This window comes from Orcinus orca, chromosome 16 (genome assembly GCF_937001465.1).
Source record: "Orcinus orca chromosome 16, mOrcOrc1.1, whole genome shotgun sequence".
In the NCBI taxonomy this organism is placed as follows: Eukaryota; Metazoa; Chordata; class Mammalia; order Artiodactyla; family Delphinidae; genus Orcinus; species Orcinus orca.
The window spans coordinates 27,248,060-27,276,001 of NC_064574.1; the positions used below are offsets into that span (position 1 = coordinate 27,248,060).

At 52.0% G+C, this 27,942-nt stretch overlaps 1 protein-coding gene across 1 annotated transcript; it reads right to left on the reverse strand.

The window, feature by feature from the left end:
- Positions 1-1,634: 1,634 nt before the first annotated feature.
- XKR7 (XK related 7) lies at positions 1,635-26,180 on the reverse strand. The gene is made up of 3 exons (XM_004272701.3): positions 25,403-26,180; positions 4,457-4,659; positions 1,635-3,129 (listed from the first exon to the last, which is right to left on the reverse strand). The coding sequence occupies exons 1-3, from the start codon at positions 25,984-25,986 to the stop codon at positions 2,174-2,176; spliced, it is 1,743 nt and encodes a 580-aa protein (XP_004272749.1). The 5' UTR covers positions 25,987-26,180; the 3' UTR covers positions 1,635-2,173.
- Between the last annotated feature and the right edge of the window lie 1,762 nt (positions 26,181-27,942).

The following is a 27,942-nucleotide window of genomic DNA, read 5'->3' on the forward strand; positions in this document are numbered from 1 at the left end:
TAAAGAGGATGGGGGAACGCACCAGAGGGAATCTGGGTCAGCCTTGGGCTGCTCCTGCCCCCCACCACCTTGAGGCCTGGTTCCTGAGGCATCTTAGGGATCAGGGAAGTAGAAGAAAGAAAGAAGGAAAAACACTCTCTGTGAGTTGACAGGAGGGATGCACACACCATTTCGGCCTGGGTGGGTGTCTGTGCAGTCACCTGTGGTGCTGGGGGGGTGAGGTGACTTGTGTCACGGGGGTGATGTGTGCTTGTGTGTGTGTGTATGTGCAGTCCTGCCTTCTCTGCCTTTGGAGCCACCCTGCACCCTGAGTGTGGCCCTCTCCCAGCATCCTTAGCAAAGCCACTATCACCTTTCACATTCTGATGGAAAAGGAAGGAATCTAGGACCTTGTGAGACTCGCTGCCACTCTGGGCCTCAGTTCCTATCTGTAACCCAAGGGAGGCTGAACCAGAAAGGGCTAAGTGCCCCTCTAATTTGCATAGTTTGCCCCTCTAATTCTCATGTCCACTTCACCCCAGCCCAGGTCTGCATCTGTCCTTAATATCGCCTGCTGAGCCCTTGCCGTGAACGAAACTTACTAGGCATGTGGGAGGGAGGAATTTGTGGGGAGGGGTTCCAAGCTTCGCTCTGTCCCCTCACCCCACAGAACTGCCTACTTCTCAGCTCCCATACCCCCCATGCTATCCAGGACTTGTTGTCCCAGGTGGAGAGAAAGGGCACTGGGTGAGTGGTCCGAAGGATGCCCTGGGATGTTTGGACCATGAGAATGAACCATGGGTCCCGGAGGGTTGTCAGATCTGAGGCAAAACAAGTCAGTTTTACAGCTGCAGCCCCAGGGAGCTGCATCTGCAAGGTGGCTAAGAGCCAAGATTCATGTCATGTCCCCAGAGCTAATTTTCTCCAGCTGGAAACCAGTTGGCAGTTGAAATGTCTCAGGAGTTCTGAGGACAGTTTCTCCTCGGGAAGGTGGCTGTGGACTGAAGTGGACAGGGGCACAGAACTCTTATAAACCCTAGAAGTCTAGAAGTGGAGTACCCTTTCCTAGAATATTCCACTCACACAGGGTTCTGATGCCTTCTTCCCCACCACCACGGCAGGAGCTAGAATTCCCCGCAGCAGAGCAGCAGGGTGCCAGCGTCTGCACCTCGTTATAACAGAATCCAGGTCAGAGTGACTCCCGAGAATGTTTTATCAGCTGTGTGTCCTGGAGCTCAATCCAGAACAAAGAATGTCTCTCTAGAACAGTCTCCCTGCTAAACGTGCGAGAACCTCATCCACAATCAAACCCAGACAGAGCATCTTCCTAGGCAGTTCATCTACTGCGGTCAAGACCTTCATCTAGAAGAAATGTTCTAGATGCTCACCTAGAACAAAGAATGGCTCCTTGAAACACTTCCCCTGAGGTGTCTGGAGCCTCCTCCATACAAGAGCCCACAACAAAGGCTGTCTCCTGAGGAACATTCTCTGTGCTCCGGATCGAGGTTGCCCTCCCCCAAATCTGCCACCCCTTCATGCTTCTGCCAGCCTGTACCTCTCCAATGTCTCAGGGTCCTCCCTCCTGTCCACCTCCAGCACTGTCAGCCCCCTACCCCAACTTCCCACCCCACCCCAACTCCCTCCTTTAACTCCCCTCTTGCCCAGGCTCCAGACCTCGACCCACAGGAGCTGTACCAACCTCGCTCACCAGATGCTCCCGCCTCACCCCACATCTTCCGTGGCCTCCTCCATCCTTCCCAGAGGCAGCCCACCCCCACGCCCCCTGAGGAGCACAGGGCCTAGGTCATGGACCCCCTTCTCTGGCGGGCCCACCAGAGTTGACAGGTGGGCAGCTCCAGGCAGGGGAGAGGGTGTGGGGTCCTCAGCACCAGCTGTGACACGGAGGCCTCCATGAAAGTGGGGCCGCTCCCGAGGAGCGTAGCACCAGTTGGTTCCCTGGGCCCCGGTTCAGGGGAGTTTAGGAAATGGGCCACAGGGCTGAAAACAGGGCCAAGGCCTGGGGCCTCCACAAGGCTGTTGCCTCCCATGAAATAACCCCATGGTGGGCGCCACTCTACCCTTGGACCAACAGATCCACTCCCCCTCAGCCTGGTGGCCCTGAAATTTTGGGCTCAACACTGTGCTCGATGTGGGATCAGCCAGAGTTCATCCCTTTTTGCAGGGAGACTGTGACCTACACCGAGGTCTCATACTCCAGCAGCTCCTGGGGGATCCCGATGCTCCGGTACTGCAAGCGGGGTGTCGTAGGCGAGGAGTATTCCAGCGCCAGAATGGTCTTCCGGAGCCGGCGGTCGATAAAATGAGCGTCCCAGGCAGGGTACTTCTTACGAGGCAGGTCAATCCGAATGACAGGCCCCTCTGTCCGCAAGGTGCGGGGCACAGGCGTGGGAGGCAAGCCAGGTCGCACCTGGAAGACAGGTGGTGTGGGGGTCCCCGCACGCTCGCCTCCCGCGGAGGCCCCATCCCGCTCAGCGCCTGTAGTCCTGGGCAGGGACCTTGGGGGACTTGTGACAGCATCGGCTGGTGGGCCACAGGGCCCTGGGGCCTCAGGGCAGATGCAGCCAGGCATCTGGGGACCCAGCAGGGGCCCGTTAGGGTGCAGGAGGCAGTAGTAGACACACATGAAGAATATGCCCAGTGCGAAGCTGGAGGCCACGACGCAGACCAGAATAAGTGAGTGGAAGTCAGTGGAGAAGTTGCGGCTGGAGTACCAGAAGCCGGTGAGCACGGCGTTCTCGAGCAGGACGATGCAGTAGTAGAGGGTCATGCGGCGGCGGCTGCGGCCCTCCTTGACGTTGAACCAGCAGAAGATGTAGATGATGCCCACCACCATGTTGTAGATGATCTCTTCCCACTTGGACATGCAGAAGTCCGTCTCGCCCTGGATGACCCAAAAGGTCATGACGCACCAGTGCGCCACAATGAAAATGCCAAAGTAGAGCTTGTAAACGCTGGCGAAGAGCGCGAAGGCCAGACTGCGGGCCGCGATGGCAAACAGGTGCCACAGCACCTGGGCCACGGCGCCCTTGTAGGACAGCGGCCGCTTGTCGTCCCGTGAGTCCCGCAGCACCTTCTGGTAGGAGGCCAGGGTCCAGGCCAGGGACACGAGTGAGGCGGAGGTGGAGAGGGCTGCGGAGACAGGGTGGGGGCAGGGTGGGCTGGGTTAGGGATGGGTCCGGGTTGGGGTCTGAGGAAAGGGGGAGGGGTCTGGGTCAGGAGCTGGGTTCTGAGGAGGTGTGAGGGAAGGGTCTACAAATCGAGAGGGGTGTGGAGAGGGTCTGGGTGGGTGGTCTTCAAGAACACTGAGGCAGGGGTGAGAGTGGACAGGGTTGGGTACTTCTACAGGGGTGGGAGCATAAAGGGAGAGGGGAAGTGGGTGATTTTGGTCTCCATAAGGGTCAGGTTGGGGTCTCTAGTATGGGGCTGTTAGGGTTCAGGGGTCTTGGTGGGAGGCTGGGAAAATAGGGTCCAGGACTCTGGGAGTGAAAAAGGAGGTGAAGAGGGGGGTCATGATTAGGGAATGGAGGAGCCAGAAGGGACTGTTAGAAGCTACAGGCCACCAGGATGAGGCTGGGGCATGGAAAGGAATATCCAAGCTGAGCACAGCTGAGGGCATGGGAGGAAAATCCCGGTGGGAAGTTTCGACTGGGGCCCAGGACCCTGGGCGAGGGATGCCCAGGGAACCTGAGAGATGGTGATAGAGTCTTCTGAAACACTGAGGGTGTGTCGGGCAGTGTCGGGCGGGAGGGGCACCGGGAGCCCCAGGGAGACTGGGAATGTGGCTTTTCTCTGACACTGAAGGGGTTGGCCTGGTCTGTTAGGGTTCGAGAAGCGGCAAGGTGGGTGGGCGGGGTGAGCTCCTGGGGACCAGGACGAAGCCTGGGAGGAGTCCACAAGGGGCTGAAGAGCAGTGAGGGGTGGATGGAAGGGCTCTCTGGAAACTGGTGGTGATTCAGAGAGTCTGTGAGGCAGAGGGGTCCCCAGGAGATGCAGGCTGGGATTGGGACAGTCTGGGGAAAGCAGGGGCAGGGGACTTCCCTGAGGGTCTGAGGTGTGGTGATGGGGTCAAGAGCCTCTTTGGACTTGGCAGAAGTGAGGTCTGGTCTGCCCTGGCAATGGGGAAGGGAGGAGGGCGGGAGGGGGTAGTGCGCAGGGAGCCTGAGAAGAGCAAGGGGGTGGGGTGTCTCCTAACACTGAGGGTAAGGGGGCCATCGGAGGGGACCTGGGGGTCTCCAGAGGCCTGGAGAATGCAGAGAGTAGAAGGGGCAGGGCCTCCCAAACCCCGACAGTGAGTGCGCCAAGGTGGGGGGAGTGGACAGGGCCTCCCCAGGGGACCTTAAGCATGGGGCTGGTGGGGGTGGGGGTGGGGGACAGGTGGGGCCGTCAGAATACTGCAGACGAGTGAGCCCTGGGGGCGGGGGCGCCCGGGGCGGGCAGGCGGAGGGGCGGGGCTCACCGGGCAGCAGGTCGGGCGCGCCGCCGCGGTGCACCAGGAGGCTGAGCTGCAGCACAAGCTGCGGCGCGCTGCGCAGGAAGGTCTCCAGCAGGCGCAGCATGCTCACGTCGGCGCTCTCGAACAGCATCCTCCAGTAGAAGTGGCGCCGCAGCCGCTCCCCGCGCCAGCGGCTCTGCAGCCCTAGGTACATGGCGCGCAGGTACCTGCGGGAGGACGTGGTGCTCAGGCTGTTGCGCGCGCTCATCCCCCTCGCCCCCTCCCAACCAGACCCTCGCCACCCAGCAAGTGCAGAGGGCCAGGGCGCGGTGTTGCCCTGGGCAAGTCACTTACTGCGCTTGTTTCCTCAGCTGTGAAACGGCCTCATTGAAAGGATCGCCTCACGGGGCTGTTGTTGGGCTGCTCCCACTGGGCTCACTAGCTTAAAGCACTGACACAAATTAAGCCTTGAATACAGCATTATAAGGATCATTATTGCTATGGCAAGTTAGGGCCTGCTTTCTTTGCAGGATTCTGAACACCTTACCTGGAGCTTGCAATAACCCTATTATTATCCCCATTTTAGAGATGAGAAAACTGAGGCTCAGAGAGGTATGTCATTTGTCCAAGGTCACACAGCTAGGAAGCAGTGGAACCAGGATTCAAACCCAGATGGGCTGGTCTCAGACCCACACTCTAACCAATAGGCGACACTGCCTCTCACTGCAAGCCATAAAGACTTGCCCATACACAGGTTCCTTCAGGGAGGGTCCTGGTGCCAGCCCCCAGTTCTGTTGCCAGCTTCCTGGCCTTTTCCCCAACCCCACGTCTGAGTGCCCAGTTCTCCCCTTAGGGAAGCTGCTCAGAGATCCCCTGGCATTTGCGACTTAGCTGCTTCCTCTGGTGTCACTTCTCCCAACAAACTTCACAGCTCCAGCTGCTTTGTACACGTCACAGATTTGCTCGCCCTCACTGCTAAGCTTTTGCACTTTCTGTTCCCTCTGCCTGGAACACCTTGCCCTGTCCGCCAACCCCACCCCAGCCCCAAACCTGGATAACTCTTGCTTTTCATCCAAGGCTCAGCTTTTAGATATGACTTCTTCAGGGTAGCCTCTACTGATCGCCCTCCACCTGAGGTAGGGGCCTCTCCCCGGCTTCCCTCCGACCCAGCACTCGTCACAGTGGGTTGTAACTGTCTGGTTATGCATCCATCTCCCCCAGGCTGTGAACTCCATGAGTATGACTAGGTCATAACTGACTGCTATATCCTCAGTTCTTAGCACACGGTAGGTGCCAGTCCTATTGGCTGCATGACTGAGTGCATGATTCCAAGTCTGTTTAACTGAATGGAACTCTGGTAGCCCCGTAGGAGGTATGGAAGGGATCTGGAAGTCCTGAGTTCAATTCCTGACTTTGCTTCTAATTTGCTGTGTGATTTTGAACAAGACCCTCTCTGAGCCCTAGTTGATCTCCCCTAAAGTGGTTGTGAGGATTAAATGTATGAGGCACTTTGCAGCTATAAAGTGCAGTGCCCATTAGGGTGACAAAGGACCTGTCCACACAGATCTCTGCCCTGGTTCCTTGCCCAGCAGCTCCACTCCTGGCTGTTGCAGGTACAACAGCCCCAAACCCCAAATTCTCTGATACACAGGACAGGCAAGCCCTTTTCATGAAACCAGAGAAGGCTCCTCTAGGAGTCATATCCCCCAAAACTGGGGGAGAAAATCCCACTAGATTCAATGACCCTATTGCCTGAATCCACAATCAGGGAACCAGGGATCTGGGGGTCTATTCCCTGATGTGAAGTGCTGGCATTTCCAGGATGTTCTGTATTCAGCTGTGTGTGACCAGCCCAAGGGAGGAACCACAGTGCTCCCTGAAATTTGTGCTCAGCTAATTCCCAGTGGTTTCCCAAATGAGTATCCTGGTCTTAGCAATGGTGTGGCCCTCTCTGGGCCTCAGCTTCTCTATCTGCCAACAAGAGGGATGGGCTTGGAGACTTTGGAGATCCTTTCAGAGCTAATGTTCTGGGACCCAAACTTTCCCCCCAAAACATGGCCAGAAACATACCATTTAGGCCTCTCCTTCCCATCTCTGGGTCTTCTGAGGACCAATCGGTGGTGTAGACACACCCTCAGTGTGAAACAGTACGGGATTGGCCCCCAGGACGGGAAGGAGGGCTGTTCCCTCAGAAGCTGACTCAAGATGCAGAGGCCCTTCAGTCTAACTCTCCTGTCCAGCGCTGGAATCCCTTCAGCAGTTCCCAGCCCCGTGCATTTACCCCTCTGCTCACACACTTCTCAGAACAGGGAGACGCTACCTCTTGAGGCAGAGCCTTTGGCTTCCGAGCAGCTCCAGGGCCGAACTGTGTTTCTCCTGATGAGCAGAAATTTGTCTCCCTGTGACTTCTATTCTCTAGGCCCCTGCCTACCCCCCAAATAAGGATGTCTGCAGCTAGAATCATTCATTCACATAGCAAGCATATCTTGACCACTTGCTATGTTCCAGGCCCTGTGACCTTAAGTACCTCACAGTCCCACGGGAGAACAGACAAGCTAAGAGCTGAAATAGATGCTCTAAGATGCTGTGAAACCCAGAGAAGGATCAGTAACTTTAGCTGGGGAAGACTTCCTGGAGTCTTCCAGGGAAGACTTCCTGGAAGAAGAAACACTTGATCTCCGTTTTAAAGCACGGGTAGGCATTTGAAGGCACACGGGAAGCAGAAAGGCATTTTAGGTGGAAGCCCAGCTAAGGCAAAGGTGTAGAGGCGTGAGAGAGAGAACATGGCTTTTCAGGGGAACGGCCAGCGTTTTGCCAGGCCTGGCGGGGAGGGTTGTCCTAGGGAGGAGCATTAGAAGGCTAGAATTGTGAAGGGCATCAAATTTTGGACTGAACAGTTCCTATTTTATTCTAAATCTGAATTCTATCCCAGAATCGGGGGTGATGTGATCAGCTCGGTAGCTTACAAAGCTCACTCTGCTGGCTGCCTTGGAGGAAGGCCAGGTGAGTCCCCAGTTTAGTTCAGGCCTGAAATGACAGGGCTGAGTTAAGGCAGGGCACAGAGGAGGAGTCGAGCGCAGAGCTGGGGATGCCAGAAGTGGGGGCGACTCGGGGAGAGACCAGGCTGGCCCCCAGAGCTTCTCAGGGCCCAAAACGCAGACCACCTGTCCCAGCCTCCATCTCCCCCTTCCCATTCCCTTTCCCAGTCCTGAGGCTCCGGCTTTGAACAGGAAGGAGAGACCAGCTGGTCCAGTGTGAAGGGGCCTGGGGAGCTGGGGGAGGGCAACACCCTGGAAGTTTCCCTCAGGCTGGAAGACCATCTGTTTCCCGGCCTGGGTCAGCATGAGAAAGGCCCCAGCCCGGCCAGCATCCATCACCACCTGACAGGCTGCTTGCCCAACTCCCCACCCACTCCTGTCCCCTCCTGTGCCAGCTCCCAACACCCCACACCCCACACCCCACACCCCAGCTAACAGCAGACAAAGGGCTTACCCAGCCGAGGGCGCTGTTGGGCCAGAGCAAGGAAGGGGGAGGGGAAGAAAGAAGGCTCCTGAGACCCAAGAACATGGGGTCAGCAGGGAGCGTGGAGAGACCAGGCTGCAGTCTGAGGGTGAAAGGGCCTCGGTTCAGCCTCATTTTGCCCCTTGCCCCTTTTGACAACAGGTCCAAAAATCGTGGCTGTCCTTTCCAGCCGGTGGTACATGCTCGTTGCCAAGGGCCTGTGAGGTTTTCATGGGCCTAGCAAAATGTTTGAAGCCTGGAAAAAAAATTGGCTCTAAAACACAGGGAAAAACTGCAGAATCAAAATTAATAAATGTTTAATTAAATGTCTGCAAAACAGAGCATATCAGCCAGTCGACTGCAATTTGGCTTGTATCTGGGTATATATAATTTACATTCAATGTCTGATATGGCTGCATTTTAATATACTTGATAGATGTGGGGCCCACAAAAGTCTTAAAACAGCTCTGCCCAGGACATACAACCTAATTTCCCTGGGCCTCAGTTTTACGTTCTCTAGAAAGGAGCACAGCACTTGCCCTCCTGCCTACATCACAGCCACTGGGGCGAGGATCAGGAGACAAGACGGCAATATGCTGGGCTTGTGGGTTTGCCCGTGCCCTGGATGCTGTGTGGCCTTGGGTAATCTCTCTGCCTCTCTGAGCCTCATTTTCCCCCTTGTTGTGGGCATTTATAAACTGTAGAGGGATGTGCACATAGTGAGGGTGAGCATATGCTAGGTGGAGGCCTCTGGCTCCTTCTGATCATCCAGCCTCTCTCTTTTAATTGAAAGTTGACGTACTAGCAGGTGCCCTTAAAACCTCCTCCAGGAAGCCCACCTGATTCCACTCTACTTGAAAGGAAGTTGGAAGAAGTTGATTTTCACCACAAATGGGACCGATGCCACCTACAGAGAACACCTCATCTCAGGGAAAGGAATCCAACTTCAGGGGCAGTGCCTCTACTCTCCTCCAAAACACAACCCCAGTCTGTCCATTCACTGACACCACCCTGGTCCAGGCCACCATCATCTTCTGCTTTCTCAGTCCTGCATCCACTCCTGTGCCCCACCACCATAGTCCATTCTCCACATGGCAACCAGTGGGATATTTTAAAAACTAATCATGTCAGATCACATTATTCCCTGTCTCAAAATCTTCCAAGGGCCTCCCATCCCACTTGGAATAAAATCCAAGCATTTCCCCTTGGCTTGCAGGCCCTAAACCATCTGGCCCTTTCTGCTTCTTTCAACTCGTCTCAAACCACTGCTTCATTCGCGCCCTGGAGGTTCCTGGAAGCCAGCCCAACTTGGTCCTGACTCTGGACCTTTGCACTTGCTACTTGCTCTGCCTGAAACACCCCCTTCCCCACATCCTCCTGTGGCTGATTCCTCAGCTCCCACGTCACTTTCTCAGAGAGGCCCCCCAGGCCACTCATCCTATGTCAGCCCCTCCACTCTCACTAAATCACTCTCATCTCTCATATCACTCTGTCTTATTTTGTTCTTAACATACACTATGAAACAATCTTATTTATTAATTTACACATCTATTTTCTGTTTTACCACTGTGGTTTGCTGAGGGTCGGGACCTCATCTGTCTTGGTCACCACTGTGTCCCCAGCATCAGTACGTGTAGTAGGCACTTGATAAATATTTGTTGAATATTTGTGCATGAGTGTTTGCAGATGTCTCCCTCCTGACCTTGGAGGCCCTGGGGCTTCTCTGCCTGAGTTTGCATAGAGCCAGAACATCTGTCCTTCCTCCTCCAGGAAGCCTTCCCTGATGCTCCACAGCCTGGTTGGGCCTCCCCAGCTCTGACACCCCCAGCCTTAAACTGCCCGAGGCCAGCGCGAGCCAGAACCTAACAGACAGCTCTACCGCCCCCATTTTACCGGTGAGGAAACAGAGGTGCTCAGAAGTCTGTTTTGGATCTAACTTGCTGACTCCCAATCTTTGGCTCGGAGAAGAAGCCTGTCTGGGAGGAAGTTGGAAATTGAAGTGGTAAGTGTGTATCGTTGAGGATGGGGTGGGGAGCAAAATGACGAAGCCTAGAGAAGAGAGAAGCCAGCAGTGAGCATGTGAAATCCCTCCACTCAAGGATCCGAAAGGCTGTCTCCCCTGGATCCCCCGGCCCTGCGAGCAGGCGGCTGGGCAGGAGATGAACAGAGCTCGTTCCCTTCTCCCCAGGCCCAGGGACTTCCCAGCGTTGAGGGCTCCTTTCTAACAGGCAGAAGAGAGAAGGATGAGGGGATCCCACATCCCTAAGAAGCCAGAAAGTTTCTGGGTCACCCTGTCTCTCTCCTGTTCTCTGTTCCTGGGTTGCCCTGAGTCTCCGGTACCAGTCAGGGTTGCTGGCCTTGGCCTCAGTCCCCGTGCAGAAGGTGGACCCGTCTTTTGTGTGTCCTCAGATCCTCGGTCATTGTCTGTCTCTGTCTCTGGCTCAGGTCAGCTTGTTGTTGTGTCTGTCCCTTGAATGCAGGGTCAGCCTATTTATTTATCTGTTCCTCCGTTACTGTCAGTCAGTCAATCTATTTGTCAGTCAGGGTCACCCTGGGACCCTGGGTCAGTCCTCCTGTCTGTCCTTGGACTATAGATCACATCGTCTCTCAGATACTGTGTCTCTCTGTTAGTCAGCTTGACCCTGGGGTCCCACATCAGCCTGTCTGTCTGCTCTTAGAGGCCAGGAACGTAAGTCTGTCTGTCCCTTGGATGTCAGGATAGCCTGTCTGTCCCCTCGGATACCAGGTCTGCTTTTCTGTCTGTCTTTCTGGCTGTCTCCTGGATACTGCCTGTTGGTCTGTCCGTCTTTCAGTCCCTTGGCGGCTTGGTCCATCTGCTGGTCTGTTGCTCAGCTCATGGCTCGCGTGACTCTGCCAGTTTTCCGGCCGCCCTCCCCTGCCTGCTCCCTGTCTCCCCACTCTGGGGCTCTCTCTGTCTGTCTGCGTCTCTCACATCCTCGGCTCTTCCATCTGTCGATCTCAGCGTTTCCGAGTGTGTGTTCTCGTCCCTCTCCACTCCCCCTCACAGCTTTGGGCCAAAAACACAGCAGCTTCCAGCGGCTCCCCCGCTCCCACCCCATCCAGAAACGGCACCATGGCCAGCTCTCTTGTCTCCATTGTGGGCCAGGCTTGCAGGCTCTGGAGGGTAACCAGGCTGGGCTGATGGAAAGCAGCAGGAACACTGTACCAACTGGGCCCACAACTGCTCCGTAAGTCTGTAGGGGGATAGCGTGCAGGCAAAAATAATGAGAATAGCTCACGCTTACTGAGCACCAACTGTATGATAGGCCGTGCTAAGCCTTTCTATACATACTGTGCATTCATCACAGCAAATCTTTGAGGTGGGTACTATTATTATCCTTATTTTACAGATGAAGAAACTGAGACCCAGAAAGGGACTGGGACTTGTATAAAGTCACACAGCAAGTTACTGCCAGACCTAGGACTCAGACTTGGCTCTCCATGGGCCCCGGCATCAGAGAAGGTGCTTCAGTTGCCTGGAAGGTATTCAGAGGGCTGCCCGGGAGGACCCGTGTCGGACAGGGCTGGACCTAAAAGCTTTGCTTGGAATTATGTGGGTTTAGAGAAAACTGGGGAAGGGGTGACAATAGTAGTTGGAGTGTCAGGAAACCCAGGCTCAAGACCTCCACTGGACTTTCTGGGAAAGTCCAATTCCTCTGTGGGCTTTAGTTCTCCTACAAAATAGTTCCAAGGAACTTGATGCTTGCCTACCCCAAGGAGTCTTCATCAGGTGCAAGTCCCCACACATCCCATCCTGATAACATCAAGGCCCGACAGCTGTCTCCTAAACCCAAGTACTTCTCCCCGCCCCGGTGTCATCACTCTGGTCCAAGCCACCCAACCTGAAGCAGCGGCGGCCTCCATCTACCTTGATCTCCTTCCCTCCATCCTTGCCCTCATAGACCCTATTCTTCACACAGCAGCCTGAGGGGTCCTGTAAAATCCTAGGTCAGGTCATGTCACTCTCTACTGTCCTTAGAATAAAATCCTCACCATGACCTATGGGGCCTGGTGCGATCCAGCCTCTGTCTGCCTCTAGGACTTCATTTCCCTCCGCCGTCCCCCTCTCCCACATCTCCAGCTACACTGGTCTTGCTTCTTCCTGGACACCCCAAGCTCTTTCCAGCCTCAGGGCCTCTGCCTGGAAAGGGCTTTACCAACACGTGGCAAATTCTTATTCTTTCCACCTCAGCTCAGTGTCACCTCCTCAGAGAGGCCTTCCCAGATCCGCCCCCTGCCTTCCAAAGCAATTCTACCCACCCCTCTTGCCACTTTCTGTCAAGTTACCCTATTTTCTGAATAACACATATCACAACCAGAGATGATCTAACTTACTTGCTTACATATTTCTTGTCTGTCTCTCCACGAGTGTGGGGACCATGTTTGTCCTCTTCTCTGCTATGCCCCTAGTGCCTGGCACATAGTTAATGTTCAATATATATTTGTTTCTTGAATGAGTGAATGAATGAGTGTGAATGTATTTTATAAGCCCCCAAGTGAAGGCTGTCAAGTACAGAGGGAAAGAATCAGCCTTGAGAGGCAGGGAGACCCGGGTTCAGATCCTGATGCCATCATTTACTGTCTGTATAGTTTTAGGCAAGTTGCTTCCCTCTCTGAACCCTTCAGCTCAATGCCCACCTTATGGGATAGCTATAAAGTCAGAAAGTGGTGATTTGTATAAAATGCCCAGCGCAGCGCAGGGTATTCAACCAATACGAGGTTTTAAGAAGCTGACAGACTCAGAGGCTCCAGCAGGGAGAGGAGGTCTTGTAGTTTCCAGTTTAGTTTCTAGCGGGGCTGAGACCTACTCCTCGCCTGACTTTCCCTGGTGCTCACTGAATCCATCCTCAGGAGACAGAGGGTCAGAGAAGTCCCTTCAGGACAAGTTCACAGGGCAGGGCCTTATTTGGGGTCTTCGCCCTCCTCCAGAAAATAACTACCACTCATCAAAGGCCTTCTGTGGGCACTTTGCCAAAATCCTCACTGCAGCCCTGTGAGGTTTCGTGGGCATGACCCCCACTTTCCAGATGAGGAAACTGAGTCTCAGAAAAGAGGAGGTTCACTTGACGTTTATTCACCTAGCAGTTTTTTTTTTTTTTTTTTTTTTTTTTTGTGGTACGCGGGCCTCTCACTGTTGTGGCCTCTCCCGTTGCAGAGCACAGGCTCTGGACGCGCAGGCTCAGCGGCCATGGCTCACGGGCCCAGCCGCTCCGCGGCATGTGGGATCTTCCCAGACCGGGGCACGAACCCATGTCCCCTGCATCGGCAGGCGGACTCTCAACCACTGCGCCACCAGGGAAGCCCCACCCAGCATTTTTGAGTACCTACTGTGTGCCAGGAGCTGTGCTAAAATGCTGGTGGACACGATGGTGAGCAAGACAGACCCAGTCCATCTGGCACTGTCTAGCGGGGAACCTGGACATTAATGAAATCGTCCTGTAGACTTGAAACGACAGACATTCTTGGGCTGCAGACATGTTCCAACAGGCTTCTGTGCTCCAGTGCTGAGGAAGGCAATTCTATGGGAGAAGCGCCCAGCTTGGGAAGGGCGTGGCAGTCAGGGAAGGCTTTCTGAAGGAGGTGGCTACTGAGGCATGATCTGAAGCAGGCACAGGAGTTAACCAGGTGAAGGGAGGGAAGGGAGTTTCCGGTAGAGGAACAACATGGGCACAGGTCCTGAGTTAGGCGGGAACAGTAAGTGGTCAGAATGGCTATAGCTCCAGAAAAGGAGGTGAGAAAGCAAGGGATGAGGGGGACCATGGTGAAGCATTTGGTCTTTATCTGAAGAGTGAAGATTGTGTTGGATAGCACTTCTGCATTTTAGAGGGAGTACCCTGGCTGTAAGGAACAGATTGGACGGAGGCAAGGGTGGAGGTTGGGAGACCAGGTGAGAGGTGAGAGGTGAGGAGGGCCCAGACAGAAGGGATGGACCCCAGAGACATTTAGCAGGCATTTGGAGAAGTGACTTGCCCAAGATCAGTAGCCAGAAGCATTGGAATTGCATCTCAGCTTAGGAATGGTGGACTCCTTCATTTCACCACAGTCATGGATCAAGCTGAGGACCTAGATGCAGTCTGTGAGTTCCCTGCAAAACATTGGGCCTCCAATTATACAGATTCCTCACCTGAAATGTGGCCAAGGAAGCTCCAGGGGGGAACGGCCTTGAGGCCCGCTCCCCATCTATCCACTCCTCAATGCTGAGCACTCCTGCAAGGATGCAAAATGGGACCTTCCTGGAATTGGCAGCCTAATGAGTCATAAATGTCAGTAAAGGATGCGATTTTACACGTTTGGCTCCCATTTCATATGGTGCTGGGAGCTGGGCTGTCTCCTTCCTCCTCAGCAGCCCCCTCCAGAGTCACAGCACTTTTTTTTTGCTGGGCTAAGGCCAAACATCTCCCTGCCACTAATTTTAGGCTCTGGCTGTAAAGCTGAGACCCTCTCCCAACCCGCCCACTGCAGTCAGCTCCCAGACAGTGTGCCTCTCTTTGCCCAACAGGGAAGCAGGCAGCTCCTCTCCAGCAAAGCATTTGGGACCAGGTTCCTGCCTCTTATGTTCTTCACTGTATGAGTGCAGCCAGATCTCCTTCCCTCTCTGGGCTTCACTTGCCGCATCTGTGAAATGGGTGCAGAGCAGAGACTCAAAGCCAGGACTTCATACTCTAGTCCAAGCCTCTTTGATCCCCCCTTTCCTCTTTTCCTGATATCCCTGTGTGACATTGGGATGGCATGAGCCTGTGAGGGAGAAGGAGTTAGATCCTGGTCTCCTGGTGGTATCTGAAGGTACTTGAAGATCGAGGCAGGGAGAAAGCACCACTTCTCTTTGTCTCTGATCTATGAGATCCTAGATGGTAGAGGAGCCGAGCTGATATTATGAGGGACTCTGGGAAATGAAAGAAGGGTGTCTAGAAAGGTAGCTGTCCCTCAGCTCCAGCTGATTGCTGCCATGGGAGAATGTGAGCCCAGTATGGCTGGAATTTCAATTTTTCAAGAAGAGCTGGAGGGCTTCCCTGGTGGCGCAGTGGTTGAGAGTCCGCCTGCCGATGCAGGGGACACGGTTTGTGCCCCGGTCCGGGAAGATCCCACATGCTGCGTAACGGCTGGGCCCGTGAGCCGTGACCGCTGAGCCTGTGGGTCCGGAGCCTGTGCTCCGCAGCGGGAGAGGCCACAACAGTGAGAGTTCCGTGTACCGCAAAAAAAAAAAAAAAAAAAAAGGAAGAAGAGCTGGAAATTAGGATATTTGTGCAAAAAACAAAACAAAACAATAAAACCCAAAAACTTCAATTTGGAAATGTTGGCAACTAATTTTAAAAATACCATATGAATTTAAAAGAAATTATTATTCCTTTTTTAGGTTTGATAACAGTATTACATACTTCAGTTATATTTTTTAAAAGTCTATCTTTTTAGAGATGTACTGAAATAGTTATGGGTGCAATGATATGACATCTGAGACTTGCTTCAAAATAACATGGAAGGGCAAGAAATGGGGTGGGGTCCAGACCTATACTCTCCAACACCTACGTGTCCTACACTAGCCACATATGGTTCTTTAAATTTAAATTAGTTAAAATTAAATGAAATTTAAAATACAGTTGCTCAATTATACATTTCCAATGCTCAATAGTCATGTGTGGCTAGTAGCTACTGTATAGGACAGTGCGTTTCCTATATACATATATATTTCCATCACTGCAGAAAGTTCTTTCGGATGGTGCTGGCCTAAATAAAACAAGGCTGGCCAGGAGATGATCATTCCTGGAGCAGGATGGTGGTACACAGAGCAATCATTATCCTGTTCCCTCTGCTTTTATATATTTAAAATCTTTCCATAATAAAAAGTTTCATTAAATAGTAGGGGAAAAAATACTGTATGGGACAAACGAACACATCCTCAGGCTGGATTTGCCCTTGGGCCACTGATTTGCAACCTGTGGTCCAGCAGATAAGCATCACACAGCACCCAAGTTAGATCCACAGACTCTTAAAACTGTGAGGGGCTTTAGAGATGACTGGTTTATCCTCCAAACTGAAGGCAGGAGGCTCTGCTACTGCTTCCCTGCCAAAGTCAGTCACTTTTGTCTGCAGGCATGTCTGGTGATGTGGAGTTCACACCCTCGGGGCAACCCAGGGAGATCTTTCTTCTTATTGCACAGCTTCTGCCTCCCTTTAACTTTGGGTTGTCACCTATCCTCACACTGTCTCTGGAGTCACAGAATAAGTCTCCTTCCTTGAAGGGGGGATCTGTGGGTGAGGGGTAGTGAGCGTTAGGACCCTTGATGCCCTTCTCCCACCCCCTATCTTATTATGAAGCAAGTAGGATGGGCTACTACTTGGGCCAATAATAACTGGTAGTAAATATTTTCTGAGCATATAATATGTGAAGACCCTATTCATTTACATTATCTCAAGACATCTTTACAAGAAACTTAAGGGGTGAATACTATCACCCCATTTCACAATGCGACTAGAGCTCCAGCTGGTGGAGCAACTTGCCCAAGGTCACACAGTGAGGAAGCCATGGCGCCATGGGCTGTACCAGTGCCCCAAGCTCTCAGCTACTCTGCTGTCTTGTCCAAGTCCTGGGAAAACTCATCCAGGATTCCCAAGCCCCCACCTGGACTTTACAGATGGGATAACCGAATCCCAGGCAGAGAAATGTCTTTCTCAAGATTCTGATTTCAGAAACAGACTCACAGACTTAGAGAACAGACTTATGGCTACCAGGGGGCAAGGGTGGGAGAAGGGATAGATTGGGAGTTTGGGTTTGACAGGTACACACTGCTATATTTAAAATAGATAACCAACAAGGACCTACTGTATAGCACTGGGAACTCTGCTCAATATTCTGTAATAACCTAAATGGGAAAAGAATTTGAAAAAGAATAGATACACATATATGTATAACTGAATCACTTTGCTGTACACCTGAAACTAACACAACATTGTTAATCAACTATACTCCAATATAAAATAAAAAATTTAAATAAAGTTACATTACTAACAGTGGAGGAAAAAAGGTTCTGATTTTAAAGATTCTATTCAGTTCACGTGAACGTTTATTGAGCACTTACTGCATACGAGGAACTTCATCTCCTGTCAGACACACGTGCATCCTCCTGGGAACTCAGCCCCGGGGTTGCTTCTACTACATCTTGTGCAAATACATATGTATTGCCCTTAGCCTGCATTTGTTCATTGACAGTTTGGAAGGCTGCGGATGAAGGCCTAAGCAGACCTCAGTGCTGTGTCCACACAGCAAGGGGCTCCCACGCTGCCTTAGCGCCCCCCACATCAGCCACAGATGCAAACCCTGCTTCAACAGAATTTGTGTTCTAAGACCCTACTATGGACCTCACCAAAGCTCGCTGGGTACAAGGCCACCAATAGCAACAGAGTGTCAGCTCGGAGCCAGTCATGGTGGAGGACAGAAAGAAGGACGAACAAGGCCTCAACTCCCCAGGCGCTTTTAATCTGGTAGGAAAACCAGCCAGATGGGCAAGGATCACAACAGAATCTGATCAGGACTGTGGGGCTGAGGAGGAATGAGTAATTGTGCATGGGGGGAAAGTCGGAGAGGAAGAACCCAGAATGTCAATAGTGGGTACTTTATATTAAAATAAAATTTAAAAAATACTTTTCTGATTTTCCCTCTTCCCAAAGCAATACATGATTGTTTGTTTTGTAAGAATACACTTAACTAGCAAAAGGTAGTATCTCTTGGTAGTTACACATGTGGGCTTGAGAGCCTGACTGCATGGCTTCAGACACTGGCTTTGCTACTTATGTATTAGGAGGCTGTTACCTCTCTGTGTGTCAATTTCCACATCTGAAACACGGGCCAATAATGCTAGCTAACACTACTTGAGGACTTATGATGTGTTGAATACTGTGCAAAGCATGTTCCATATATTAATTCAATAAGCCTTCATAATGGCCATTTGTATAGGGGTGTTATCCCATTTCACAGATGAGGAAACTGAGGCCCAGAGAGGTTAAGTGACTTGCCCAAAGTCACATAGCTCCTCAGTGGCAGAGTCAGAGTTTGGGCTCCACAGTCCTTATTATTATTCATTATTACACTCCCTACCTGACAGGATTGAAGAGGAATGACCTAATCTATGTCTCTATAAATGGTGACTATAATTTTTAGTAGTATCTGACTCTTTGAAAGCAGGTATACATGTTTTTAAAATGTATGCAGGTAAAATGTATTTCTTGGTTAATTAAAAATCAGAGTAAAATCATCAAGTGATATAAGAAATATCTAATTAGTAAGGGAAAATCTCCCCTAACCCCACTTCTGCACCCCCAGAGATAATAAGTGGAGAGGAGTCTCCTTTGCACCTTTCCTGCGCTGCCTGAGGTTTCAACAAGAGCATACAGCTCCTTTTTAAACAGACAAAACAACCAAGCAGTTTTCATTTTAGATGAAAATGGCAACAACTAGCCTGACTGAGGAAATGGGAGGTGGGGTCTGAGGGGCAGAGGGTGGCACATGTTGAGTTTGTTCAGGGCAAGCGTCTCAGAAGGGGTTGCATTTGAGCTTGGTCTTGAGGGATGTACAGAGTTTCACTGGGAGGAGGATGGGGCGGGGTGTTGCTGAAGGAAGGACTGCAGGCAGCTGCTTAGAGGCATGAAGAAAAGGAGCATGTGACTTATTTGGGGGGGAGCGTAGAGCAGTGAGGAGATGAAAGGGTGGGAGGTTGGGGCTTGACACCAGGCTATAGCATTAAGACTCGCTCAAGGGGCAGAGGGGAGCCAGGGCTGGCCCTCTGGCTACAGAGTGGCAGGGTCAGCTCTGAGCTTTAGAACTACCATTCTGGCCGCAGATGGAGACAGAATATGGGGAGGAGTGGGCTGGGGGGAGACCGGAGGCTGATAGGATTTCCCAGAGGAGGAATTCCGAGGCCCTAACAAAGGCAGAGTGGTGCATGGAGAGGCCAGAGAAGATCCCAACCCATCTTCCTTCCTCTCCCTGGGGACCTTCACCCCAGCTGCCAGGGGTTCAAAGCCATTTCCTGGCAGCCCTCCCTCCTCCCCCAGGGTTTCTCCTGTGTGGTCTTTATAGATCAAACAGGGGACGCTGGGCCCAACTGCCGCCGCTGTGTCTGTTAGGAGCTGCTCTAATGGCCTGTTGCTGCCAGCTGGGCAGGGAGAGGAGGGCGGCCGGGTGGAGAGCGTCCTAGAGAGGGGTCTCCCAGGAGGTGGGTGGTGAGGCTAGACTGGAACAAGCCTGCAAGGTCAGAGCAGGGAGGGACCTTGTGGATAGTCACCGAGTTCAGGGGGTTGTAAACATGTTTCAGCTGTAGGACTGTCAAAACAAAATCTTAGGCACGTGACCATCATATCAAGAGAGAGAAACTTTGAGATACTCAGGTTGAAATGATGGTAAGAGGTGAAACACAGTTTGAAAACCACTATGGAATCCAACTCCTGACCTGTTTTATGTATTACTTATATACTTGTATTATTACTGTACAACTAGTAATGGCTACTGAGAATTGAGCACTTCCTGTGTTCCAGGCACCGTGCTAAACACTACACATACATTCTTTAATTTACTACTCCTCCAAGCCACATGTGACACATACTATCAGTAAGAATGTCCAATTTGCAGATGAGAAAATTAAGGCACAGACACGTTATGCCATTTGCCCCAAATCACAGAAAGTGGCAGACACAGGATAAGGCTGATTCCAGAGTATGAGTTCTTAACCATTAACTGTCTGGCCCCAGTGGGGAAATTGACCAAAGAAGGAAAGATATCCTGCCTGCTATGCCTAAAACAGACCCCGCCCCCTCTGCTACTGCCCTGGTCCAGCCTCCATCTTCTCTCACCTGGATCATCGCGGGTGGATCTCTTCGTGGGTCTCCAGGCTTACCCTGGCTTCCCTCCAGTCCATTTTTCATCCAGCAGCCAGGCTGCGCATTGTAAAGCATAAGTCTAGACCCTGTTCCTACTCTGCTCGAATCTTCTTGGGCTCCCCACTTCATGCAGAGTGAAAGCCCCAATCCTCCCCCCCGGCCTTTGGGGCCCTGCGTCATCCACCCCCAGCCACCCTGTCCACCATCGTCTCCTACAATCTCCCCCCAGCTCCCTGCTTTGCCACAGGGCCTTCTCCCTGCTCTGCTCCTTCCCTGTGCCCGGAACGCCCTTCCCAAGACATCCACACAGCTTGCCCGCACCCTGTTCAGCCCTCTGCCCACATGCCCACCCCTCACAGAGGCTGCCCTGACCACCTCATCTTGAAGGCCACACCCTCCTCCTTTTCACTTTTTCCATAGTTCTTACCACTATCTAACTCACTATATTTTATATTATGTATTATATTTATATTATATTTATATTTTAGATTAGGTAATATATATTTTAATTTGTTTGTTTATTGGTTTCCCCCACTAGACTTTTTTTTTTTTTTTTTTTTTTTTTTTTGCGGTACGCGGGCCTCTCACTGTTGTGGCCTCTCCCGTGACGGAGCACAGGCTCCGGACGCACAGGCTCAGCGGCCATGGCTCACGGGCCCAGCCGCTCCGCGGCATGTGGGATCTTCCCGGACCGGGGCACGAACCCGTGTCCCCTGCATCGGCAGGCAGACTCTCAACCACTGCGCCACCAGGGAAGCCCCCCACTAGACTCTTGAGCTCCAAGAGGGCCGGGACTCTGCCTTGTTCACCACTGTATTTCCAGCACTTAGCGCAGTGCCTGGTACACAGCAGGTGCTCCATATATTTGTGGAATGAATGACTACAGATTAAATGCACAGCTGCCGTGTCCCTATGGCTTCAGGGTCCTTCAAGGCCCTCTTGCCCTCCTGCCCACTCACAGGCCACCCGCTCAGTGAACAAACCTCTTTCTACAGGGAACAAAGCCCAGGCTGATGGTCCTAACCATTGCCAGGGGTTCTGAGTACTTAATGATGGCCAGCCCTTTGCTAAAACCTTGGTATATTATCTCTTGAAACCTTGAAACAAACCAAGAGGTGATACCGTATGGTCTCTAGTTTATAAAGGATGAGACTCAGGCACAGAGAGATTATGTGACCTGTCAGGATCGCACATATAAAGTGGTGTGGTCAGGATTTGAACTGAGGACATTTGAATCCAGAGTTCATGTTCTTAACCATCACGCAAAGAACAGAGCTTCCCAGAGAGGAGCCCCAGAGACTGACTTTCATACCAGGTAGGTCACTAATTCATTTCTGAACGTCTCTGGAGTGCAGGGCTTGTGAGGAGGCAGAGGGAGCAGTGCTGGGGCCTAGACATAGAGAGTGTGGTAGAGGGAGGGCCTTCAAAGTCCAGTTTGCCTCTTTCCTTCCCCTCCCTCCCATTTTGGGGTCCCCGGATCCTGACAGCCTGGGAGGAATCCCACGGCAGATTAATTCCACTAATTGGCTTAACAAACCATGCTTATCTGGGCAAAGCTGGGGCCCAGTGAGTTTAAGATTAGGGAAAGCAGAATTCATGGCTTACTACTCTCCTGCCCACAGGGTCGGAGTGGACAGGGTTAGGACTTTAATTGGCTTAGCAGCGCTGAGTGGCTTAACAGCTCAGAGGGATGGGGGTGGGAGCTGGGCAGAAGGCATGAAAACACAGGTTGGTGTCCAGCCCCCAGCCAGCGTCATGTCTGACCAGAGGATCTGTGTGTTCTCTCAGGGATCAATCTGTCTCTGTACCGGGCCATCGCTCTGGGATCCTCTAATGCGGCCAGTGTGGTGGTATCAGGGATAGAGCCTGAGCTTGGGAATTAGGCAAAGGTGGGTTGACACCTCACCTCTCCCCCACTTGCTCAGTGGGTGACCTTCGGCAAGTTACTTGACTTTTCCAAGCCTCACTTTCTTGTCTGATAAATGGGTATATCAACTGTCACCAGAGGGAAGGTTTTGGGGCAAAACAAGATCACATGCCTAGAGCACCTCTTGTGGGGCCTGCTGGGACATGGAGGGTGCATAGTGTCTGTGAATTCCTTCCCTTGCTCTCCCTCCTCAGAGCCCCATTTTGTGATTAAAATAATAACATGCATCTTGCAGGCTTGTTTGGGAACAGAAGAAGAAAGGACCTAAATCAATTGTAAGGAGCTGGCCAGAGGTTACAAAGAGGATGGGCCCCCATATGTTTCCTGTGGTTGACACTATTTTTAAAAACCTTAATTAGTAGTTGAATACTGGCAGAATTCACCAAAAAAAAATCCCAATTTCCCATTTCTCTTGAGAAATCAAGACTTGACAACACCTGGTCCATGATTTCTTGTGGCACCATCAGCTGGAGCTGGGCGGTAGCTTCAGCTTCTCTAGGACACTGCTTGCCCCATACTGTCCCCTTGTCTGACACCCATGTACTGACACAGTCTGTGTTACTAGCTCCTCAAAGTATTCAAGGTTTTGATTCAACATTGTGCAAGCATAAGGAGTTGAAAGATATCTTTATGATTCAAATTAATTTATTCAGATTTGGGGGCGTGGAATCAGCATGTGAGTGAATGGCCAGTCCCTCAGCTTTGATCATGCAGGTCTCACACACACATCTCCTTCCTCATTACCCTGGGGTCCAGCCCTCAGAACATCTGCACCAAGTCCCGCTGGACAGTGAGCCTGTTCTTTGTGGGAACCTCATGTTTGCTTACCACATTGCTTAGTTTCTAGGAATACCAACTCTGGTGGCTTCTCGTCTGGATCTCTCTCCATTTAGCCAGACTCTCAGCCATTTTTGAATCCAAAGCTTTTGGGACAGGGGCCCAGAGGTTTAGCTCTGATATAGACCCAGAGTCAGACTTCCAGAAAAGGGAAGGCTCTTAAGGCCATCAAATCTATTATTCTCATTTTACATACAGGGAAACGGAGGCCCAGAGGTGGGAAGAGCCTTGCCCAAAGTCACCTAGCCAGCTAGTTACAAACCTGGATGAAGTCTCCTGATCCCGCCCTACCCCCAATCCAGCACTTTCCTGACAATATACACAGTCTCCCCCATCCTTATCCACATAGTTCAACTCCCTCCCCCTCCTTTCCCATTCTTATCTCAGTCCAGCAGAAGCCCTGACTTTCTATCATCCTGGAATCTTGGTATCTCAGACTCATAATTCTTTGAGCTTGGAGGACACTTTAGTGGCAGAATTGCAGGGGAGATAAATTGAACTTGGGCTTTGAAGGCAGAGAGTCTTGAGTCCCAGTGCTTTTACTCCCTAGCCATGTGACCTTGGGCAAGGATGTCCCTTTTCTGAGCCTCCATTCCCTCATCTGTTAAGCAGGAATGATAATACAACCACATTGCAGGATTATTAGGAGGGATACAGGAGATGAAGCAGGTAAAAAGGCAATCAGTAGTCTGGCACAAAGTGAAGGCTTAATGAAACAATTGTTACAGAACTGTAAATTAGGGCTCTCATGCCCCTAAGGCCTAAGTGAAAGAGTCCAGATGTGATCCAAGAGAATGGAACCGGACAAACTGAAGCGCATATACCCTGTCTAAATTGTTCCAGGCCTGATATTGCTAGATGCATTTTTTTTTCAAGAGGAGCTAGGATTTTGGATTTTTGAAATACTATGCAAGCCAGACAAAACACTTCTGTAGGCCAAGTTCAATCTAAGAGCCATTAATTTGTCATCCCTGCAAAATCATCTCATCCCAAGCCCCTCATTTTACGAATAGGGTAGAGTAGAAATCGCTAGCCCTTTTATCTAAGAAACCATGGAGTTCAATGGACCCTCAGCCACCTGCAGCCACTCCCCTGAGACCCCCACCTCCACCCCATGGTCATTTTTTGCTCTGTTTGAGGGAAATTCAGTTTATGTTCAAGAAAGAAGTATGCATTTCTTGTAAGTAGATTCTGAAAATGGGAGAAGGGGGTTTTGAGGTAGCCAGTGAGTCAAGGGGCAGTTGGCCCATTTTAGGCTGAAGGGAAAGGGGGATGAAGCTTTGGTTACCAAGAATAGGAAGTTACCATTTCAGAATCTAAAAATATCTTTCACCATCTGTCCACTCGGGCACAGAATGATAAATGCAGATTAGTTCCTGGATGTAGACATGAATATTTTTTGTGTCAAGCTAATAATAATAACACCACTTTGTGTGGATAGAGCTCCTCCCACCTTTTCCCCCAGGGTAAGCTAAATGGAATATATACATCATCTAGGCAAGGCACATATGGGGAAAGCAAGTCAGAGAGAGATTTGGCAACACAACAAGGGTGACACAGCAAATGAGCAGCTGGGACAAACCCTGGGAGTCCTCTTTCCAACCCTCAGCTCAGAACTGCATCTTCTGAGTTAAGCAGAATGTGTTAACAAGTAGCAGAATAAATATAACAACAGCAATAATCACCCTTTACTCCACAGTGACTTTGACTTTTTCCATGTTTTCCCCACAGGTGTGATAATCATGATAATCTATTGCATTCCTAAAATATGTTACAGTCTGCAGGGCCTTTACAAAGACCCTCTCTCACCTGACCATTCCAAGAGGTAAGAAAATGTAATGTAGATCAATGAGATGAGAAGAGTAGGGAATCGCCCTCTCTTCACAGGTGAGGAAACTGAGGCTTGGAGGGAGGAGAGGTTTGTGTAAGATCAAATAGCAGACAAGTTCATTCTGTCAGTGCACAGTAGAGCCTAAGCTACTAGAGCAATACAGACTCAAGGGGAACCCTAGGTTCAGAATTCCCCGTCTCCAGTTAACTCAGCTCAGCAGCCACCCTCAGTCCTGGCAGAGGAAGAAGCCTAGAATTGGGCGGCTTGTACAAAGCTTCAGTTTTGTCTTACTGTCCTGAGATGAAAGGACAGATAGTGGTTATCTAATCTCAGATTCAAGATCCCATATCCCCATGGCTCTGTTTCGGGGGGCGGGGGGGCGCTGCAGAGACACTGGGGAAGTCCTAGGAGGCAGAGGAGCTAGACACCTTCTTAGCTAGGTCCACCACAACCTTTCCTAAAAGTCCAAAAAGTTTGGCGGGATATTCATTTAGCTGCCTCGAATTCTGTTTCTCCTGGGAGGTTGGGAATGGACTGCAATTCCGAACTGAGAATCTTTGAGAGCAGAGAGGGACTTCTGAGATCTTTCCTAAGCCCAGGCTCAGGCTCAGCACTCAGGCAGAGAGGAGTGGGACAGGGCTGGATGGAGCCCTGGGGCCCTGTTCCAACCTTCACATTCTTCTCCATCGGCCCTGGGCCCTCCTCATTCACACACCCCTGAGGATCTCTTTCTCTTTCTTCTTGCCCCATTCCCTCTTCCCTCAATAGCCAGATCCTAGAGGATGGTACAGAGGTTGATCAGAGTTAGAGGGCAGAGGTCAGGGAGGAGCTGGCAGAGGAGGAATCAGAGCTGCAATAGGGTGGGGCGGGGCGGGGGTCAGGACAGGAGCGGGCGTGGAGGATCAGAGAAAGGCTGGGGCGGCAGGCAGCCCCTTACCACCTCCCACTCCTCCAACTCAGTTCTCTCCACCTGAGCTTCTCCTACCTCCAGACCTGGCCGAGTTGCAGGAGGTGGACGAGGGTCTGCAGTAGCCAGACGCAGAGGCGGCGGCAGCGGCGGCGGTAGGCGCTGGCCGAGGAGGGCTCAGGTCTGGGGCCCAGATCGGGGCTGCCTTCTTTGGTACGGAAGGTGACGGCGCTGTCCTTGGTGCTGATGACCGGTCCGCCGGTGCCGCTGTCCTTGGTGCTGATTGCGGGTCCCGGGGCCCCAGCGGTCTCCGTGTAGTCGTAGACGAACCAGCGGAAGCTGAGCAGTTGTACGACAAGCGAGGGCAGGATCACAAACAGCAACGTGAGGCCGAAGTAGGTGCGGTGACCCTGCAGGTAGTAGGAGGCCGCCAGCCACAGGTCCGTGGCGCCGTCGGAGAAGAACACGAGCAGCGCGCACAGCACCCAGCAGCAGTCCCGCAGCTCGTAGCGCGGCCCCGGGCCTCCCGCCCCGGTTACCCCGGGGTCCCCGGCTGCCGCCGCCGCCTCCCCGCGCCCACCCGCACCGCCCCGAGCTCCTCCGGCCGCCCCCTCCGGCCCCGGGCCGGCCGCGGCCACCGCTCCATCCGACTTCGCGGCCATGTTGGCGGAGCAGGAGGCGGGGAGCGACTTCCGGGCGGCGGAGGGGGGTGGGGTGCGGAGTGGGAAGGACCCTGTGCGGGCGGCTCCCGCCTCCTCCTCTTCCTCCTCTTCTTCTTTCTCCTCCCCTACACTTCAATTATTCATTCCCCTCGGCGCCGCCCCCGCCCCCGCCCTTCCCCCACCCCGCCTGGGCTGTGACCGGATGCGGGCAGCCCTCCAGGGAATGGAGAGGGGGAGGGGAGGGGAGAGCATCCCAGGTCACCCTCCTCTTCCTTCCTCAGAGGCGTGGGGCTCCAGCCACATGCTTTCTGCCTCCAAGCCCCCCACCTCACTCCACTTCCTTCTTTCCTCTTTTCTTCACCATCCCTGTCTCCATCCTCTCTTCCATTTATCTCCTCTGTTTACCTTCAGTGGTCTGGGTCTGAGGAGAGTAGGGGACCAGGGACTTGAAAGTAAGGGGTTTCTTAGGCAGGCACCCCAGTAGACCATCACTCCATGCTAACACCCCACTTCCTAGTTTCCAAAGTGTTCACATATTGTTCCATCCCTTTCTTTCATCTTGGGAGGTCTCTTTTCTTATTGTCTTTTTCTCATTTAGGCTGAGTAAACTGCAGCTCTGAGAGTTGCTGTCTCTTCCCACTCTCCCCTTCCCCTCCCTCAGGGAGGGGCCTTCATCTGGCCACAGCCCTAGTCGAACAGAGGCTGGGAAGGGGTCAACATCAGAGGGAAAGGGATGAGAGGAAACACCAAGTGGAGGAAAGAGCAAGTGTAAAGGCCTGGAGGCCTGAGACTAGAGGGCATGTTTTCAAGGAAGTCTGGATCACAGATCCAAGGAGGTGGAAAGCTAGGAAAGTTGGGGCTGGAGAGTTCCAAGGGATGCGATCCTAAAGAGCCAGAAGCAATGGGGAAACACTCAGAATTTGATCAGGGAAGTAATGTGATCAAATCAGGATTTGGAAAAAAGACCCTGCAGCCAGAGGAGAGAAGTGCTTACAGGGAAGCAGTGTGGAGATGGAGAGACCAGAGAGAGAGAGAGTGCTAACAGTAATCCATGAGAGGGGTAGGGTCCCTCATATGTCCTGGATATCCCTAGTTCACCACCCACTTCACCCTGCTTTGCTCAGATTGGATGTACCAGGGCATTTATGATACAAGCACTCATGTAGCAGTTTCTCTTTGCTCAGAATCATTCTAAGCACTGTACATTTACTAACTCTTTATCCTTACAATTTGTGAGGTAGTTTATGTTTCCCTCCCATTTTACAGATGAAGAAACTGAGTCTCGGAGAAGTTTATTTATGTGTTTGGAATCACACAGTAAGTGCTAGAGTCAAATTCAAACCCATCACCTGGTTCCAGAATAAGCTTTTCTACCTTCCAAAGGGAGGATGGGAATTAGGTGAGAAAGGGAGGAGAGAAGAGGGGAGGAAGGGAGGTTTGAGGACCACCCTGCTTCAGAGTGGCAAGGAAGGGAAGATGAAGGGAGACAGCTGCCCTGGATCAGGAAGGAGCAGCCATTTGCAGTCCTTCAGCCCAACAACCCTTTCATGTCCAGGGACTGTTTTGGTCCCAGCAATGCTCAGGAGTTGGAGTGCCAGCTGTTGTCCAAGGCTGAAAATAGAGGACGAAGAGTTAGGGATTAAGGGAGTTTTCCAAGCTGGATACAAAGCTGACAGTCTTTATCCGCAGGCGTGTGTAGACTGGTGGGAGTTTTTGTGGGTTGGGCAGGAGGGGAGTCCGAATCCCAATGTGATTAAGCAGGAGAAGTGTCTCTTCCTTTCTTTCTCCTCTACAACCCTAAGCAGGGAGACTCATGTAGTGCATGGAGCCCTGAGCAGAGGGAAAGTCTGACCTCAGATCCCTTTATGGCCCTGGGCCAGTTCTACATGTGTATGGATAGGGCCTGACAGAGTTAGGTTCTCACCTCCCGGGCCCCACCCAATGGAGGCAGCCCCT

Bases quoted from the DNA above. Each gene is read 5' to 3' on its own strand.
- XKR7 (XM_004272701.3), bottom strand. From the start codon at position 25,986: ATGGCCGCGAAGTCGGATGGAGCGGTGGCCGCGGCCGGCCCGGGGCCG. The intron at 4,660-25,402 runs GTAGGAGAAGCT...GTCCTCCCGCAG, and splicing joins CAACTCGGCCAGGTCTGGAG to GTACCTGCGCGCCATGTACC. The intron at 3,130-4,456 runs GTGAGCCCCGCC...CTGTCTCCGCAG, and splicing joins CGCGCCCGACCTGCTGCCCG to CCCTCTCCACCTCCGCCTCA.